At 31.3% G+C, this 22039-nt stretch overlaps 1 protein-coding gene across 1 annotated transcript; it reads right to left on the bottom strand.

Moving 5' to 3' along the window:
* Window positions 1-7344: 7344 nt before the first annotated feature.
* LOC140819800 (mini zinc finger protein 2-like) lies at window positions 7345-8245 on the bottom strand. The gene has a single exon (XM_073180028.1). The coding sequence runs from the start codon at window positions 8021-8023 to the stop codon at window positions 7760-7762; it is 264 nt and encodes an 87-aa protein (XP_073036129.1). The 5' UTR covers window positions 8024-8245; the 3' UTR covers window positions 7345-7759.
* Between the last annotated feature and the right edge of the window lie 13794 nt (window positions 8246-22039).

Below are 22039 nucleotides of genomic sequence, written 5' to 3'. Positions count from 1 at the left end.
GTTTTTAAGTTTCAATTTTAGTTATTTATCTTTTAATATGTGAAAATTTAGCTAGCTTCTATATTTAGAGTGCTGGTATGTCATTGCACGTCAGCGTCATGTCAGTATTGCGTCGATGCGATATCATCTTCGTATAAAAAAAATGACTAAAATTGAAACAAAAATAAAGAATATGACATATTAAGACTGAAATGAAATTTGATAACATAGAGGCCAAAATCATAGGATACTAATATACGACTTCCGTGTTGAAAATCATGTCTAATGCACATGAAATCGAATTACTTCAAAGTGTTACTGAAAAGTAGTTATTTTGTGACAAACTACATATATAAATCAGCTTATAATTAGCAAATTCCTGAAACTTTTCTAAAGACATAGTGAAATTTTAATCAAAATGGATAGCAATATTCTAAAACAGCATATCCACTCATTCTAAGAATGTTGGTCCAAAAGGCAAAGAATGGTGATATTTTTAGGGAACCAATGCAAAGATTCTTAGCTTCCCTTGAATTACTTTTGTTCAAACCTGTCAGATTCTTCTACGACAGCCTTAAATTCCTTCTTCGACAGGCTTCAATATATATATATATATATATATATATATATAAATGTTTTGTGCACTTTTATGCTTTTGAAATCCCAGAAGGGATAAAATACAAATGAGACATTTTGAACAGATCAGACAACTCATTCCCAGAAGTAAACATACAATATTCTTGCAAGAACTTTCAATATCATTCTGTCCCTGTTAATTTTTTTCTTGCAAAATATCATGAGCTTCTTCACTTACAGAATCATCATTCTTGTAGTATGTTTCCTGGGGTTCTTGTCGATTCAACCGAGGAGCGTCTCAGGGTTCAGAAACTCTGATCTTGCTCTGAGATTGAGCCTGAGACATCCACGTATTCTAGCTCGGAAGGTTTTTCAAGACTTGAACGTGCCACTTGACGTCGCGCCTTCACCGGCGATGGGATTTGATCCCGATCAATCGGAAAAGAGAAGAGTTCGACGAGGATCAGACCCTATTCACAACAGATGCTGATGTATGATATGCTTGGAATGTAGCCAAAATATCTCTCGAAGGTTATATATGATGGATGCAAAACGTCGGGGATGACGATTGAATTTATCACGAATTCTTGATCAGTTTCAAGTAGAGGTGGTTCTGTTTCTATTGTTTCATTTGTTTAAATCAGTGGCATTGCGTCCGGGAATGAGTAAGAGCAGGGAACAACATAGATTATAGATATGATCGCATATTATAAATTTGAGTGAAGCGTAGAATGTTCGAGTCTACAATTGGTATCTGTTTAGTTTTTCGTCTTATTTTGTCTAGCTTTTCATGTTCTGTCCATGTTTCTAGTTAATATGTTGATATTTCCTCATACAGTTCGAATTAAATTTTGGAGGAACTAATAGAAAGATGGAATAGAATTGTAATCGTATTTGAAATCGAAATCGGATGAATTGTTTCAAGACAAGTTTGCAAATTTTGATTATTAAATTTTACTAAACTTAAACTTTTAGTGATCATTTTACAAGATCTTGATGTTTAAGAAGCCTTGATTTACCATAAAACAATACAAAACAACCCAACGGTCAGTTTGACGGTTTGAGTTGGCAATGTGACACAGATTGATCCTTGAAGATCTGATATAATCTGATAGGCGTGTCCTTGGATCAGCTTGAAATATGAAATCTTTAAGTGTGCTCGAAACTCTTGGAAATATATATATGCAGGTTTGAATAAAACAGTTAGATAGTTTTTTGGTGGTTTCTTCTCTTTGAAATCTACATAGTTATATTGAAAATCTCAAACGATCGGATTTATTTTTCAATGATCATCTGTACTTTTACCCAACAAAATGAATATGTCGCTTTCAATCGTCGTACATATAATTAAACGCTCATTTAATGTTTCTTGTGCTTTTCAACTTTAAGCTCCTTACTCTTGAAAAAGCTTACCGACCATAGATGGAATAGGCAGCTATATGTGATTCGAGAGTTGGTGGCATATTGTGTAATCTTTCTAAATATGACAGTTCTTAAACGACTTGAATTTGCAGTATCTTTTTAAAATTACTCACATCTGAACTGTTACAGTGCGGTTATATTTTAACGATTTAAACATGTATGTTATATATAGAACTTTGATATAGTCAAATCGACGTATGATCTCCTATAGCATTTCAGAAATATTGCGGCTTGAATTCATTACATGAACGGCTCCAAATGTTTTGTCAGAACGGATTGAATTGATCTAGCAGTTTGAAGATATGAAATTACAATCAAAGAGCGGTTGAATCTTGAAACAACTTGATATTGTTCTTTTTATATTTTTAAAACATAGAGTAATAGAAGGCAAAAGTTTGTGTGAGACAGTTTCACGGGTCGTATTTTGTGAGACGGATATCTTATTTGGGTCATCCATGAAAAAATATTACTTTTTTATGCTAAGAGTATTACTTTTTATTGTGAATATCAGTAAGGTTGATCCGTCTCACAGATAAAGATTCGTGAGACCATCTCACAAGAGACCTACTCGTAATAAAAATATTGTAACACCTACCATTTTTATTGTCCTTAATTTTCTTCCTTCAAGCAACTTCTCTTTCTGATTTTTCGGTCAATCAACCAAATAATACAAATTATTTAATGTTTAACATAGTTATAATTATTCATATATTTACATTTTTTATTGAATTCCAATTAAATTAATTATATTTGATTAAAAATTATAATAAAGAATATTTTTTTATATTTCAATATATTCTCACAAAATGCTAGATTCTAATTTATTTGGTGTTACATCCTCATTATATAACTTTATTGACGAATATTTTTTTTTAAAACAAATTCTTAAAATAGTATTATTTTTAAAATCTTCAATTCTATATTTATCAATATTTTAAATTTCAATCACATATTTATTCATTTTTAAAATTTTTAGGCAATATTCAATCACTGATAATAAACAATATGAAAAAAAAACATTAATTTGAATTTGTATTATAACAGGGATTAGGGCCTCGCTGGGGCCCGTTTATGTGGTATAGTGGACTGAAATCCAATTGATTTGGGCTTCGTTTTTGGCAAGTCCACAAGGACGAACAATATAATTAACATTAGTCAATCTTAAATAATTTTTTTAAAAAAAAATTGATTGAGAAAAATATGCGTATTTGAGTTTATGCTTTTAAGTTTTTGTAAATCTAAATAAGGTTTCATGCTTGCTAGTGAATCAAACCCTACCAAACAATATTTGTTGGGTTAAGCCTACACGAGTGCGAGTAGTAATGAGATGAGTGACTTCATGAAAAGTTCTCGTACGTCAAGTTGTTGGCATTGTGTCGCTTGATTTGCTTGGTTTGATGAGCCATAAAAGAATGAACTACACCAGCAAATGAACACGTACCTCACGGAATCATGGGCCTAACAACAAGACGTATTAGCACCCAAGTAGCTGCTACTCAGCGTTGTCAAGAGAATAAGAAAATAAAGTTGTATGCTTTAACTTGGTGATAAGTATTTGATCATAAGAATATCCAAAACAAAAAAATTATTAATATTTTGTTTATTATAACATAATTATCTATAAAAAAATCACTCCACATAAAAGTAATGGCATATCACGTCTATTGACTGAGGAAATTATTATTATTATTAGAGATAATTGCATTTTCAGTCATATATATGCGTGGTTTTAGTCATCTATGATATCAAAATTTACTTTTACTCGTATATCTTTCTATTTTTGATAATTTTAATTTTTTTTATTTTATACCAAGAGTGCTGATCTGGTTCTATACTTATAAGCGTTACATCAGCACCACATAGAAAATAACTAGAGTTATAGAAAAAAAGTTAATGGACTAAAATTGAAATCTGACATTATAATGGACTACAATTAAAAATTTAATTTTTCCATATTTAATAATATTATGGTTGTTATTTTTATTTGCAAGTAAACATTATAAAAGTATTTGGAGCATTTAATTCTTTATGTTCATATATTTAATAATATACTCCCTAGAAGAAATCTTCCGAGATAATTTTTTTTTTTTTTAAATTGCTGAACTCTTGGTAAATCGGTCCATTAATCAAATGAAACTTAAATCCATGAATTTAGGAGAAATCGGCACAAATTTTTTTTTAAAAAAATATTAAAACATATTCATTTCCTCAAGATAATAAAAAAAAAATACCCCTTTCATTTTAGAGTGGGTCTCATGTGAGACCGTCTCACAGATCATAATCTGTGAGACGGGTCAACCCTACCCATATTCACAATAGAAAGTAATACTCTCAGCATAAAAAGTAATACTTTTTAATGGGTGACCCAAATAAGAGACCCGTCTCACAAATATGACCCATGAGACCGTCTCACACAAGTTTTTGCCTTCATTTTAATGAGATTATTTGTCGGCCTGATTTCTGAATAGTACCGAAAATAGGGTTACATTTTGTAAGATCTTGTCTAAAATATTATAATTTTCAAGTATCAGGTCATTTTTCAAAGTGAACTTTTATCTTCTGTAACAATTGCATATTTCTCAACGTAGAACAATTTCGAAAATCCTAATAATTCAAATAAACATATAGTCGTCGATGCAACAATAATATTCGAAAATTATGAATATCATATATCAAGATTTTGTTGGTGTATTGTTTTCTCGTACTAAAGACACAACAAAAAGTTTTTAAAATTTTTGTTTAGCATATAAGATACGGTCTCTTCAACTCATATATCATTGATCAACTTTGCAACCATTGGTATTCGAGAGTTGAAATTGAATTTGATAATGATGTGATGTATATTTGAGTAATAATACATATATGACATGTGAAACTGAGAAAAAACATTTCCGAAATGCAATTATTTTACTCTGATCAGATATTCTTTTCACTATAATTCATCATATCACATAGGATATCTTCATCTATAGGTGAACGGTGAATCCCTGACTACAATGATTGACTTTTACATATTTCGAAACTTTGCTCGACCTCGTAACCTGATGATCCTCAATAGAGTTGGTAAATGGATTAGAGTGCATGCTAGTACGTAGAGCCTCACGTTGTCTCATGTCAAATGACTAATAATATACAACTATAACCACATATTATTTCACTCGATAAGTGATAATCACTTTGAAAACATGAGGGAAGGTTGTTCAGTGCATTGAATATCGCCATGCTCTTAACAATGAAACATGAAATTTACATCATAGATAGTAGTATCAAGTTCGATCGATCTTTATCCTTATTTAAAGTACCGATCGACTAGGAACTAGTTTAGAATATACAATATATTTCTTAATGAGTCTTATGATCTTACGTTGAAAGACAGATATCATAGTACCTATTGTATTCAATGACTTTATTTATGCAGCTTGCATGAGTATACAAATAATATATATATCATAATTGCATAAAACCATAAAATATTATTTTACATAAGAGTTAATAAATCACAATCCACAAGTTGACTTTCTGGACACCTACTCTAACAGATTTTAGCCAAACATATATTAAGACATGGTATAATTTCGATCAAATGTTTGACTGGGAAAATGTTTGTTCGCTTATTCATTTATCTGAAATAAAATGGAGTGAGCATCTTAAAGTCCATGGCATTGACAAAGATGAACTTGAAATAAATTATCTATTGACTTGGTTTTCTGCCATAGCTGATTTACTTAGATAAGTTAAACGACATATATAATACATTTTAAAAGCTAAATCATTGAAGGGATATGGTATTCAAATTTATTTAGTTTATGTCAAGTGTAGCAATTATGTCACAAATATTAAAATTTCCGAGCTTTGAATCGAACTTGAGCTCAGATCCAATCCTTTATAGTTTGGTGATATTCAGTCAGTTCGTTTACAGCCAGTCTAAAACATACCGAGTGTTGTCAACTTTGAACGAGCATATCAAACAAAATGGGAAACAGAAAGATTGTTGAAATATTCAAATTCACGACTGTATTAAACTTTTAGTTAAAGATGATAATGAATTTTAAAATAAAATTAAACGACAATGATTAGAAAGTTAAAAGTAGTACCCAATTCCATTAACCAAAAATAAAACAAAAAATAAAAGCATAAATAATTCAAAGTGCCAAAAGATTGACAGGGAACAGGTGTATCTTCTTTGTTCAAAATTTCTTCTGCACTAACATTGTGTATCGCTTTAATCCAAATTAAGAGATCATCAAAACAAAAGTCATAATCCTCCATCTCTTGATTTGCCATTTTTTTAAGGGAGAATTGCTTTTAAATCCCACCAGCATAGTTTTATTTGTATTCAGTTCCTATCAGACAAAAGTTTTTTAGCGGTCCCTGATTCAAATAAAAAATAATTTTGTACTATCTAGGCCCATGTTTTTTTCTGGATGAAATTCGGAACAAAACATTGAAAATTTGAAACTGATATATAATATTTGAGTATTAACTTTTTTTATATATGATATAAAAGATAAAACTTTGATTATAAAATTGGAACAAATATATTATATCAACAATTGCTACAATTTTTTGTGTACTCAAATATCATAAATTAATATCAGATCTGAAAAATTTGATACTAAAATATCATATATTAGTATGACATTTTTAATGTTTGTACCGATTTTTCTCCCAAAAAAGACAATCGTTATTAATATCAATACTTGTTATACATATTCGAGTATTCAAAAATCATATATTAATACTAGATCTAAAAAGTCTGTACTCGAACATCATATATTAGTACTACATTTTGTTTGTTTTGTACCGATTTTCATCCAAGAAAAGAAGTGTCATTAATATCAATACTTGTTATACATGTTTGAGTACTAAAAAAAATCATATACTAGTGTCAAATATGAAATATTTTGTACTAAAATATCATATATTAATATTAGTACTAGATTTTCAATTTTTTGTACCAAATTTCATTCGAGAAAACAATTGGGATACCAGGGAGTGCATTTTTTTTTGTGTGAATCAGAGACGACAAATTTTTTTTTGTCTGATAGAAATTAAACACAAATACAATTATGTCGTTGGGAATTCACTGATCATTTAGTTTTATTAAAAAATTATCTAGACACCCTTTTAAAAAAATTAACTCGGTCGATATTTCTGACTAACACATATAAGACAAGAATTCAGAGTCGAATGAAATTCAGCGACATTATCTTTTTTAGAAGAGCAATCGAAACATACAACACTTGGTTAATTACTACTATATAATTTAAAATATTTGAGTTCTACTGTTATTATTAGCTATATATTTCAGTGAAATATAATCAAAACGACTCAAAAAATAAGATAATATTGACCAAGGACATGATATAACAAAATGTATAAATCAATACAAGTTTTCAAGAGATACAATTTGAAGATGGGTGGATCCACACAATGGGGACGAAGCGTGGAGTTTACCTTATATCATATTCCAATATACAATTTTCAAACCTGACCTAATTAAATCAAACACTTGACCTTAAATATTCATAATTTAGTCGATCCATCTGTACAACAAAACCCCGATCGTCATTTCGATCTTCCCACACGAAAATCTTCTGATTTTTAATTGATTATAACATATTAACACGATAGAAATTGAGGAAAAGATGCAAAAATAAAATGAAAATCAGAGTGACTTTTCCATCCTCTGACAAGATTAATTAGTGATCTTTTTTTTTTTGGAAGACTCAATTCCAATTTCGTGAAACAGCTAGCGATCGAGATAGATTGATCAAGAAGGTTAGGAATTGTCACCAACCACCTCGGTGTCACCCTCCCTCCGGTGGAAGCTCCGGTGGCAACCGCAGGCGGCACATCCGAGCGCAGCAACAGTCCCTTCTTGGCCTCCGGCCATGAACTCCCGGCACCCATCCACCGCGTATCCTCCTATGTTGGCCGCGTGGTTTTTCTGGCATTCGGCGTACCGAACCGCCGTTCTTACAATCTGAGAGCTGGAGGTCCTTTGAGATGCTTGCTTTCTGATAACTACTTGCCTCTTCTTCATTCTTGAAATCTCGCGACTTCTGCAGTAACCCTAATGAATCTCGAATACACTTTTGCCGGAAAGTTGCCAAAAATGGAAGGATCTGTCGACGGGAGGTTCTTGCTTTGGAGAAATGATTCAAGAACTGTTGTTGTTTTCAGAACTGATATTGAGGGAAGAATACCTTGACCTAGCCCTAGCAAATCTTGTATATGTGTATTTTCTTTTATAAAGTTTCCATATATTCTCCCATTTTCTTGAAAACATAACTTATAGAAAAACAAATTGTGGGTGGCACTGTGGACTTATATATTTAATTTGGGTACCCAATGAGGCAATTAATTTATCAAATATAACAATTTTCTATTTACATATTCCTATTTTTATAGTAAAAATGTCAAAATATTCCTTTAATTTTACCTATTTTGGATTATGGTACTCTATACAAGTAGTTGATATTGAGTTTCGATATTAAAATAAGTTAGTTATTTTTTTTCCTTTTGATACTATCATGTGCCGGAGTGCTGATGTGACGCCGACAAAGTAAATATTTTTCGGTGACACTTTAAGCATTTTTCCCGCTAAATACACCATTTTAAATTTTTTTTATATCTTCATTAATAAAACAAAGCCATGTCTAGAGTAGCATTAAAAATATTTGAGACAAAGGGGATGGATAATTGTATTTCCATGAATTTATATCATTTGGAACAAATCATTCGATGCTGACAGAAGAGTAACCCTTCTGGCTCCTGCCAACAAAACCTAGACACATTCAGGTAAACACGGATGCATCTGGCTGGAAGAAGGGTACATAAACATCGAACCGAGCCACTCACTCGGCACCTTCCGACCTACCTATAAGATAGTTTCCAGTCTCTAGCCCTACCTGGATCTCCTAGATGCAGGCTATACAAGTCCATGAACTAATTAGTGAAAGAAAGAAATAAACAATAATGTTAATAATAATTGATACCAAGAAGATAAGAGAATGTGTTAGATTGAGTATGTGGTTAAGGTTGGAAATGATCTTGCAACTGCATTGAAAAGATTGGGAATTTGTACATCAAATTTGACTGATTTGATTACCCTCTAATTTGATGGGAAATAATTGCTTTTAGAAATGGCTTTAAAGTGATTGATTTAGCTCTAATAAGATGGTATCTAATTCCACAATTTGTGGGTCTTAATGTTGCATAAAGACCACTTATTGGGAACATGCCACCTTCATATCGTGTCTTCAACCTTTCTGTAATTCATTATTAAATAAGACAACTAAACAATGAATATATGTTTAATTTAAGGAATTATGACTCCACTAATACGTGCAAGAATTTTAATTTCATTAAAATGTCCAGCCACTTTCACATTATCCAAAATATGACACAAAATTCTTCAACTAACGTGGTTGGCAAGATATTGCGTTAAATACAGGAGATAGGTTTACCTGGTGCGCGTCCGGCGAATAGAAAATATAGGTTCCCCAACACCAACAAAAGGATGGGACTAAATCAATTTTGATATATCTTTCCATTGGCAAAAACTTATGTGAGACGGTCTCACGGGTCGTATTACTCAACCCCAAAAGCTAGTTCAAGGAGGAGGATTGTCCAATCCCATATATATCACTCAAAAGTTATTTATCCAACCGATGTGGGACAATTAACACACCCTTCTCACGCCCAAGAATGAACATCTGGAGCGTGGAGTTTACAAATGACCCAATTATGGGTAGAACGGGTGGCCTAATTATAGGCAGTCCAACACATAACGGTGAAACCCGGGCTCTGATACCATGTTAAGATTGGAACTTGGTATTCTGTCAGACAGATCTCTTATTTGGATCATCCATGAAAAAGTATTACTTTTTATACTAAGAGAATCACTTTTTATTGTGAATATCGATAGATTTGATCCGTCTCACAGATAAAGATTCGTGAGATCGTATCACAAAAGACCTACTTTTTTCCATTATACAGGGGAACTGTGCACATTAGGTTCAAAATCAAATATTTTCTTCCTAAATTATACTTGATTAGTGTTGTAGAAAAATTATAAGTATGATTACTAGAAATATCTTATTTTGGTAAAAAAAAATAAAAATTAAGTACTTATTATAATAAAATTGTTGGAAGTTGTATATTTTATGTAACTAATAAACTTGATTGCATCGTAAAATTGGGGTTGAAAATTTAATAAAATTATTTGTTAATTTTCTTAGTTATGTTCAATTTTACAATGAAGTGTTTATAAATTAATAATAATAATCCCAAATTAAATATCTTTGAATTGAAAACTACGATTCAGAAACAAATATCTACTTCTATATATATTTATATGATGGTCTCATAAATTTTATCTTTTGAAGGGAAAAAAATTCGTATTATACATTTAAATTGATAATAAATTTCAAAATTTTAATTTAAGGATAATTATTCTATCTAAATTTATATGATGAAACAAATGAACAAAATGTGCAAGGATAATTCAAGAAGAAATTAAAATTTTATTAAATGAATTTTTAACCAGAAATCGTCGCGTTTTGATTTTAGGAGCTGGTTTGAAAACATATCAAAATGAGTTAGCTCGTTTGAGTTATAAGTTATGGTGGGTCGACCCACCATAAAAAATCTCTGTTTATTAAACAAATTATTTTTCTTTATAGAAATTAATTATTATGTGGTTGTGTGAAATTTAGGAGTGTATTATATATACACACATACTAGCGTCTGAGGCACATGCGTTGTCAGTCATGTAATATATACTATTTGGAATTAAAAGTTTTTTTGTAAATTTGAATTTAACTATTTTTTTTGCTTCCATGTTAGAATAACGAGATATAACTATTTTTTTAAAATATGATATAATCATTTAAAAATATAGATAAAGATAATTTTTTTTACTAGATGTGATAGTTATAAATAAAGTAAAAATTGAATAAAATAGGTTTTTTTTTAATAATATTTTTTGATTAAATGAAGATGAAATATTTTTGTAATTTTATAGGGATATTTTTGGTTTATAAAAAATTACACTATAACTTCAAAATTATTTACTTTATGTCCTCGTGTATTATAATATAGTATAGATAGTATAGATAATGGAATTTATAGATGTGATTAAGCTAAGTAGGGATTCGTTTATGGTATTATTATTTTTTTTGAAAGGTAAGCCTGTAATTGTAATATTGTATTAAGATAAATCGTTCATTAAAAACTCGACCAACCAATAAAGAAAATCGCCATTCAACCAAAAAAATGTAGGTGTGTAATAAAAAAATAAAAAAAAATATGAGATTTTGTGAGAAGCTAATAATATAATAAATATTGTAACCATTATCGGTGTGGGGAAATAAAAAAGAATATATTATTTTTTTAAAATTAAATAAAATTTATCAATTATCCTAACTCATATTTAATAAAAATAGATAAGTGTGTTATGTGTTTTAAAATAATATTTTTCTAATGTTTCATTTGGTAACTCAAGAATAGACTTGATTTTTTTGTTCATATGAATAGTCAATGTAATCAAATATTTAAGAATTTTAATTAAGAATAGTAAGATTACATTTTAAAAATAGTTCATTAAAAAATTTTGTGACTGCATCTTTTTTACAAAAAAAAAAATTGGTGGGTTAAACCGTGTAACAAGCAGCTCAAGATGAGTTAGACAACGTTAAGATTGTAACTTGGACATAACTCAACCCCAAAAGCTAGCTCAAGGAGGGAGGATTACACAAGTCCATATATACAATTCACAGGCTATTTATCCAACCGATGTGAGACAATTTAACACACCCTCTTACGTCCAGGAATGAATATATATCTAGAGCATGGACTTTACAAATGATCCAATTATGGGCAGAACGGGTGGCCAAACTATAGACAGTCCAACACATAATGGTAAAACCTGAGCTCTGATATCATATTAAGGTTGAGATTTTCCCGACCCACCACATTAGAGGTCGATATGTCCAACCCCGTTTGATAATGGGATGAGACGAATCGGTCTTTTCTAACATCTCGACATCAACTATAAAGATAAAACTATCCTGCTAACAAGAAGTCATCCTACAAAAACATGGCAAAGAATAGACCAAATCACATTAAGGCCGGGATTGGTTTGTTTGTTTAATTGTATCTCTTTATATTTGCACCAATCAATGGAAAATATTACAAATATATTTCTTTATATGTAAATTAGTAACATTGATGAGAACATACTTGGCTTGAAATGACGAGTCATGGTCAAATGACAAGAAAATCCAAAGGATTTTTCTGGAATATTAGGTGAATCCATTGGATTTATACATACCACTAGACCCTAAACATGACACCAGGTCCAAATTGACTAAAAAAACCAAGAAATTTCGAACCAAAAATTGGCAATTTATGCTCCGTCTACTTTTGTAGCCAATTCCTCTATGATCAACGAGTGAGTCACTAGAAATATTCATTCATGAAAGTAAGTAAGCACATATTATAGAAGAAGCTAGAGACCTTAACCATGAATCGTTCATGTTAGAATCAAACGCTTGTCACTATATCAAAAGTTATAGGTGTTATCCGAAACGTAACTTTATTTCCTTATTTTTGTGGTACCACAGAACCACATAAATTAGCACATGTTGGCTTTTGATCTCGATCTGATCGTTCGGAATCCGATCTTAGTGCAATAACTCGACTTCTTTTGCGTTTTTGACATTTTCTTGCCGCATTGCGGACATTGTGCCGATCATCACTCATATGACATTGAATATTGACGACATATTTAACGTCATGTCAATACTATGACTGAGAAAAGTGTGGGGTCCTTAACTCCTAATCGTTATTACAATGCAATCTGATTAGGGTTTAATTAATCACAGCGGAAAACGGGTTTAAAATTTCTTTACAATGAGCCCAAAATATCTCTTCTGATATTTAAATACTAAAAATAGTATCTAAATTCAAATCATAAAACACGCCCACACATAATCAAAACCAATCATATACAAACAACTCATATTCTCGGGACATGCCCCGGTATATAGATACATATACATATATACTGGGAACAACATATAAAAACCTCAACTCAACAGTGGCTCCCTCCAGAAGTACCCTCTCCGGTCTCCTGATATCCTGGAGTACCTGTCATTGTCCACACACAAAGACAACAACAGCCCCCCTTGGGGGTGAGCAAAGCTCCGTATGGAACAACCACAATATATACCACAAGTATCTAAACAATGATATACGGTATGCAGTGCATGTATGTCGTGGAGGTATAGGGTCAAATGTCCATCTACTGAGCACATGTCAGAATCAACCGAATCGCTATCAAATCAAATCAATGCTCGAGCTGGCACACCGGCCGATATGGGAATACACATATGACAACGTCGACGAAGCGTCGTCAATCCCACATCTCATATCCAATCATATGGGGCCACAATTGTCTATGCTTTACGGGTCATATAATACCGGCATAGCGATTGTGTTCACAAACCCCGGAATCCAATCAAATCATATCAGGGTATCCAAGGATCATAGCTCAACGTGCATGTCATGTATCGATGTATGCATAAAATGATGTGTGTTAACAAAACATTTATTTTATACATCGATACTCAAATCTCAATGTCATGTATGCCACATCAAATCATCAAATAGGCACATAGACACGTATTCCAATCCAATCCAATCAAATCAATCCAATCATATATCATATAATACAGATACCTGTCGTATGTTACCCGGTCGCAACATACCTCAATTCTTCGTTCCAATTGATGTAGCCTGAAGATACTGATATAATACTTGATCTACATCAATAACATATTCATTCCAATCAATAACACGCTTCAAAACCATTAATATGAGTTTCAAATATCATTTGAAACTTCAAATATTCATATCAAATCCAAATCATATCATAATTCAATTCCGACTTCAAAACTTAGTTTCTTGTCAGTTATTCTACCGCATATATAACCGACACATAATTCTTCAATCTCAATAAAATGATTAAAATTCTCTAATTATAATAAATTGAGAATAATTCAAAATAACATCACTACAATCATCTCTTCTTCGTTAAAATCATACACTATTCAACAATCTTCAATTCAAGTATGATTTAACAATTTATCGGATTTATTCCAAAAATCAACGAATTCAAACATCACCAAAAATATAAAATTTATACCTCAAATCGAAGACTTCGTCTCAACGATCCCAGAACTGAAGTCAGTTCGTCGATTGAATAAATCGATAAGTCGCACGATCGAAAAAAAAATCGAAAAACCCTGTTTTCTCTCACCTCACCTCTCTGTTGCCGAAGGAAGAATGATACGGTGGAATTGTGTTTTCGATTCCACCGTTTAAATGTTTAAGATTTTCTTTTTTTTTTTATTTTTTTAATATTATATTATATTATATTATTATATTAATAATTATATTATTATATTAATAATAATATAATATAATATAATATATACTATTTAACATTTTAACTTCGGTATATCCTTTTGGATCAGTCAAACGATCCAATTTTCCAAAGCTCAAAACATGAAACTTCTATAACTTTGAGTTTTCTACGTTATATCCAAATCTCAAATCATTTGGGCTTCATATGAAAAATATATGTCACTATTTATCATTTTGCCCTTAATATTAATTCATTATTTTTCAACTTATCTACGAAAATGCCATCAAAATAAATTGAATATTTTTCAACTTATTTACCAAAATGCCATCAAAGCTATTTTAGTCTCGTGATCTCACAAAAAGACTAAAAACACTTCAAACCACGGGAATAAGACTAAATTTTGACCAACTAGCTAGAAGACTAAAAGTCAGTATAGGCCAATCTTCATGACCAATTTGCGTTTTTCGCACAATTAGACATGATTTTTTAACTTCATATATTATAAACATTGATTTGGACAAATGTTAGAGGTCAACTAAACATTACAAAAATTATTATATTGCAGTCTCTTGAGTCAATTTTGTGAGACATGTATTCTATTAAAGCTATCCACGAAAAATATTATTTTTTATGTCAAAAATATTACTTTTATTGTAAATATTGGTATGGTTGACCTGTTTAAGAGTAAAGATTCATGAGACCATTTCACAAAAACCTACTGATTCAACATAAATTATTAGTTGGTTGTTCCTTTTGTTTTGATGAGATTCTTTGACTAATTAAAATCCAACAACCATATGCTTCCCCTTATTTCTTTCCTAAGAAAAAATTAGTTGAAAGGGACCTTGATAATCATGACCATCGGCAAGGGTAAGATTTAAGTTATATCATTTCAATATATAACAAACAATTTAAGGATAAATTGCTGCCGCGTGACAAAAAAGAAACTTTTTTCGATGTGAATTTTACTTCGAAAAAAATGTGTTCGATCTAGAAAATTATGAAACGAATATAATCCATCGTCGTCTTCGGAGAGAAATCATTAAAACTATTACGATTATTTTCGACAAGAAATAATAATCGTTTTTATTTGATATATTCTTACACTTGTCAAGAATACTTATGTTATAATTGAGGTTCGAACTCGAGACTTCATATTAAATTTGACATTATCTAATTAATTTGATTAGATTAGATAGGAAGTGGAGCGATCCACTTCATGAGGCACAATATTTTTGTTGGTCCTTATCATCTAGTGATCCACTACATTTTATTCACACGTGACATCTTCCCATTTACTGATAAGATAATTACTTTAACTAGTAAAATCTTCTATTTATAGTTCTTATTATTTAATTTTATATATTAAATTTAAAAATCAATAAGTATATCTTTTGTGAGGCGGTTTCACGAGTTTATAAGTGACACAGATCATTTATTTCATTTTTTTTATTTTCGGTCAATTTACGGTCTTATATATACTATTTTTCATTTTTCCTATTTTAATAATTTTTCATCGGAGTGTTGGCGTTGCATTGGAAAATAATGATAGCATACTAGATAAATATTCCAGATATAACATAGAATCATCCGCTATTTATTTATGGGGATGTAAGCATGAAGTTGGAAAAGGAGGTAAAATTGAATTCGACTTATATATTACCCCATGGAGCCAACTCAAATCACGTGCATTTTTCAGTTGTAATAGACATGTTACAAGTTTTAGTGCAATTTAATGTTCAGTATAACTCATTGAGTTCTATTATTTTTTAATTAAATATTAGGAAAATTCATATTTTCTATCATGTATATTTGTTTGTTTCTTTACTGTTTTCATCAGCCAGTTATCGAATTTCAATTTTTTTTTTAAAAAAAAATTATTCATTTTTTTATGTCGTAGTGTACTCCCGGTGAAAAATGATTAAAATTATTAAAAATCGAAAGATATACGAATAAAACTGAAATATGATAACATAAATAACCAAAATTGTAAAGAAACAAAAATTCTAGACCAAAAGCACAAATTTTCCTAAGTATTATTTATGGGGAAAATTTTCTATTTCACTTGGTGCTGCAAATCGTGCTACTCTTTGCTCAAACAAATTACATTTGCACGAATTATTAAAAACTATACACACTAAGCATTATGCATAAACAAAATAAAATAATAACAGAAGAAATTTTTATCTATTATTCTCGTTTTTTTAAATTATATCAAGAACGATAATCTATTAAAACATTTTCTTTTTTAAAATAATTTTTTTTATGAATCGAATGTTTTGTCTCTAATGTGATGAATCAAATATTTTATGTGATTGATTGTGTTTTGTTTATACATAGTGTTTAGTCAATAATTTGTACAAACAAGTTGTTTGAGCAAAATACAACACATATAACTAATTTTTCAATATAATTAATTGAAAATAAGTAAGAGTTTCACCTTCAACAACGGGCACGAGCTATGTACTTCAAGAAAGTACCTTAGCAAAAATAACTAAAAAGCTCAATTTAACCTACTAAAAAAACAAGTTGTTTGGATTGGCCCTCTATGATAAAAGTTAATATATAACCGGTTGGAACGGTCGAACTCGATCAAATGAGAGCTCTAGACATGTGTTAAGATGTCATATATCGGTTTAGATAATTCTCCTCTCTTGAGCTAGCTTTTGGGGTTGAGTTAGGTCAAAGTCTCAATCTTAACAATGTGCAGTGGTTCCGAATCGACACTCCTTGTTAGGAGGAGGTCCCACATATCTAAACAAAAACATATGACAGATAGCATGCACTTTTTGATTACAAAGTTCATATTAATAATTGCAACATATTTTGTCCTTGTTTGGAGACAAACTAGGTTGTGTCCATAGGTTCATCTTTAGGAGTTAAGGCCCCTTTCAAAACTATACCTCATCATCTGCACGTTCCCGCTCATGCATTAGTGTCTTCTTTTCACATTGGTGGGTCATGTTGTGTTATGCGTGCCAACCCGTCAAAAATAAAAATTTATGATTCGAGGAAAAATTTATGATAGTATTTTTATGCAGTCGCTTATGCAGTTTTTTTTAATCTTTTTAGTTCAATATCTAATTCTTATCGTTCATCTCTATATTTATCAAATAATTCATATGTTTGGAATTCGAATTCAAAATCAATGACATAGTCATTTTCTTTATCAAACACAAATTGATTGAAAAATACGCTGAATTTTTTTAAAAATTCTATATATTAATTTAGGCAACGAGTAGGCAGCCTAGGCGCCCGATTTTTATAAGAGTGCCTTGAGACACTGTTTTTCCAAAAATCGGGGCGGCGGCGACTGCCCAACGCCTAGGTGCCTAGGCGGTCTTAGATGGTGTCTTTTAGAATACTGAAATTTATTAGTTTATTATAATATTATTTGAATTAATCTAGTTATATTTTATATTTATGATAAAAATGGGAACAATATTTGAGAAAAAAATTACAAAAAAATATATATTTAAAATATCTTAATTTGTGACACTTTCGTAAGAGATTTTATTAGGCCACCTCCGAACTTTTTTTTTTTTTTTTTTTTTTTTGAAAACACTAGTAAAAAAGGTTTGGGCCATATAGTGCTGCATGGGAGTAGATTATTGGGCCTTTAAGTTTGATTTTTTCGAAGAATATTAAAGATAAGGCATGTTTTGGGCTATACTTTTGAATATTGTGACGCTATAATATTATCTTTCAAAAAATATTGTAATCTACGTTTTATCAAAAATTATAATTGATTATAAAGATATAAATTTAATATTTAAAATTTTTTATAGTAGTTAAAGAGTTATGCTTCGATTGCTCTCGTGACAATTATTGCACTCTAATAGAAAATATAAATAAAAAATCATATTATTTATTGATAAATTTTTTTTAAACATAAAAACTCTTGTGAGACTGTCTCACTGTTCATTTTTTTGAAACGAATATCTGATCCAAGAGTTATAAAAACTATTATTTTTTTTGCTAGAAGTATAAATTTTCATGATAATATTGATCGGGTCGACTAGTCTCACAAATATAAATTCGTTATACTGTTTTTCAAGAAACATAATCTTTTCAAAATACTTCTTGGGGTCCAAAAAAATTATCACCCCTAAAAATTAAATTGTATTAAATTTTAAAAAAAAAGAACCATTCAAATAAATAATAATAAAAACATTGTAAATATGCATGCAACACATGATATCGAAAACACTGCTAGCAAGTAATAATAAATCAGTGCGATATAGATATTATTTTCCAAATTAATACTCCAATTTTTTATTTTTAAGTGTGTCTATGATCTATGAATTACATAATAATAAATCAGTGCGATATAGATATTATTTTCCAAATTAATACTCCAATTTTTTATTTTTAAGTGTGTCTATGATCTATGAATTACATAAATTTTTATCATTTATCATGAAAAAATAATAATGCGTATTTTTTTTTATTTAAAATCCATCATGACAATGCAGGCAAAATAATAAATTAGTTCACATACCAAAACAAGTGGCTTAATTAATACATTAGAAAATCAAGAGAAAAATTCAATATTCCCATCTTTTCTTCTTATTTTTTCGTACAAATTAAATTATTTAATTTCTCTATAAGTTAGGGATCGAAGAAGATTGTCATACATCGAGTCTTGAACTTAAAGACGATAATTTCTTGAATTAAACTAAAAAAATTTGTGTCAGATGAGCTATTACTCGTTATTGATGTTTATATACTTATTTAATAATTGACAAAAATTTGTGTGGGACGATCTCACGAGTCGTATTTTGTGAGACATATCTTTTATTTAGATCATCCATGAAAAAGTATTACGTTTTATGCTATGAGTATTTCTTTTTATTGTGAATATCGGTGGGGTTGATCTCGTTTCACAGATAAAGATTTGTGAGACCATCTCACAATACACTTACTTTTAATAATTTACCAATATTTTCTAAATTTTACTCCAAATATTTTTTTTTTTTGGGTTATTGTGGTAAAAGAATTTTAAAAGAAAGGTCGAAAGAGTTTATGGGATCTAAAACACTTGACAAGTTCAGATGGGGACGGATGATCTTCCAGGTATACACATGACTTTGTCAATTGGGATTGCTCATTAAATCGCAAAAATCGTGCTACTGTTTTTTCGCATTGAGCTACTGTTTTGTTAGTTATACTACTTAGCTGTTTTCGTGTACATTTCTGTTTGTGCATATACATCTTGTATAACACCTACACCATAAACTCGATATATATATATACGTCAATACAACACGTTATAGTCGACGAAACGAATTTAAATCGGAGCGAGTAAAATCTTGATTTTCGGCAGCTTACAATAATCAAACCAAGGCTGAAAAAATCGGACTCAGAAACACCAAGATCGGAGTTCAAACTAGTTGCTAACAGTCCCGAGGTGGTGGCTTGTCGGAAAATTCGTCGGAAACCCATCGTAACGAGCTAAACGTAGTAGGAAAAATTCTGGTAAATCATAAGATTCTAATCCTCACCCTACAGTACAAATTCACCAAGAAAATGAAGCAACATCTCAATTCTCAACTAAGTGGGAGAAGAAGCCGTGCAGAAACAAGCTCATGAACAGGCTTGGATGCTCTGTTTTCTTTCGATTCAGCTCATGAAAAGGGTCGCAGGGCTTGGGGAAATAGGTTGCTAGACTCACGGCCATTCTCCTGCGGCTGGACGGTGCTCAGCGATCGCCTGGGTAGGGGAGAAGAGACGCGACGTGCATGGGCTTGGAGATGAGCCTTCTTCGTTCTTTCTTCTTCCTTTTATGGTAAGGTATAAATATGTATATGTGTATTGGTGTGTGTATTTTATATCGTTTAATTCTTCGATATTTAAAAACACATATTTTGGGTCCTAACTAAAAACTAAAAAACACTCTAAACTCAAATCAAAATAACTTGTTAATGACATTAGTGTTGACTAATTAAATCAATCCCCGACAATGATGCTAAAAACTTGTTCGTGATTTTCGCTCGCAAACATAATATTAGTGTAAACTAAATTGAAAGAAATTGTAGACCTCCCGAGTTCTACAAATATCATAGGTTATCTTCTTATGATCTTATTCAAAATCTCATCTTCCGAGTGTCAGATTTTGAATAAATTTAACATCAAATCTTCGATCAATAAATTGAAAAGCAAATAAAACATAAATACAAAAATAAATTGTAAGATTAAATAATAGAAAAAATAATATTCAAAAATGAATATTAGCTCATGATACCCCATGGATGAGCCCACTACCCCTGGCTCATCTCTAGTCCAAAGGGGAAGACAGGCCCACCAAGGGCCCTAGCCCAAATGGAAGACAGGCCCACCAACGGCCCAAGTATTCTCCTATAAATAACAGGTTTGAGTGTTCAGTGGAAGGATTGATTATATTGTTTTCAGCAGCACCCTTAGCTGCTCCCCCCATATATCCTCAGTCACTGACTTGAGCGTCGGAGGGGCTACGCCAGGACACCCTCCTGGCCCCCTCTTAACGGTCTTTTTCTTGATTTCAGGCTCAGGGTCATCTTAAAGCCCAACGAGCATCACTAGTTCAGACGTGGGCTTTAAGATGACCCTGAGCCTGAAATCAAGAAAAAGACCGTTAAGAGGGGGCCAGGAGGGTGTCCTGGCGTAGCCCCTCCGATGCTCAAGTCAGTGACTGAGGATATATGGGGGGAGCAGCTAAGGGTGCTGCTGAAAACAATATAATCAATCCTTCCACTGAACACTCAAACCTGTTATTTATAGGAGAATACCTGGGCCGTTGGTGGGCCTGTCTTCCTGATACTCACGGGAAATCTAGGGTCCGATCCCAACGAGCATCACTAGTTCAGACGTGGGCTTTAAGATGACCCTGAGCCTGAAATCAAGAAAAAGACCGTTAAGAGGGGGCCAGGAGGGTGTCCTGGCGTAGCCCCTCCGACGCTCAAGTCAGTGACTGAGGATATATGGGGGGAGCAGCTAAGAGTGCTGCTGAAAACAATATAATCAATCCTTCCACTGAACACTCAAACCTGTTATTTATAGGAGAATACCTGGACCGTTGGTGGGCCTGTCTTCCATTTGGGCTAGGGCCTTTGGTGGGCCTGTCTTCCCCTTTGGACTAGAGATGAGCCAGAGGTAGTGGGCTCATCCATGGGGTATCAGCTCATGTTTATACTCAAAATCGATGGAAAATATAAAATCAAGGACACACAAACATGACAACTTATGAACTTATCAGTACTCATTGTTTAAGTTGCAGCTAAAAGAGAAGCTTCATCCTGTCAAGTTGTTTTACAAAGAAAATATTGGGCCTTTCCCAACGAATTTTTTTTTTTTTTTTATAGAGACTGATTTATTCATGGAATTTGATCTTTCATACATATTTATTGAATGAAAAAATTATGAATTTCCTATTATAAATTACATATATTTTGGTCATTTTTTCTCTATAAATCATCAAGATTGGATCTTAGCCTAATAAATTAAGTTTTTTTTTCCTTTTAGTGTTTTTTTAGAATACTGACACAGTGTCCAAAACATCAGTAATGCTTGCCAAAACAACAATATTTGACGTCATTTCAGCAATATCTAATGTCTGTAAAGTTTCATCTCAATACACCAACAAAAGAT

Source organism: Primulina eburnea, chromosome 18, assembly GCF_022965805.1.
Source record: "Primulina eburnea isolate SZY01 chromosome 18, ASM2296580v1, whole genome shotgun sequence".
NCBI classification, from domain to species: Eukaryota; Viridiplantae; Streptophyta; class Magnoliopsida; order Lamiales; family Gesneriaceae; genus Primulina; species Primulina eburnea.
Note: the sequence above shows the minus strand (reverse complement) of the source record. Positions and strands in the feature narration are given on the sequence as shown.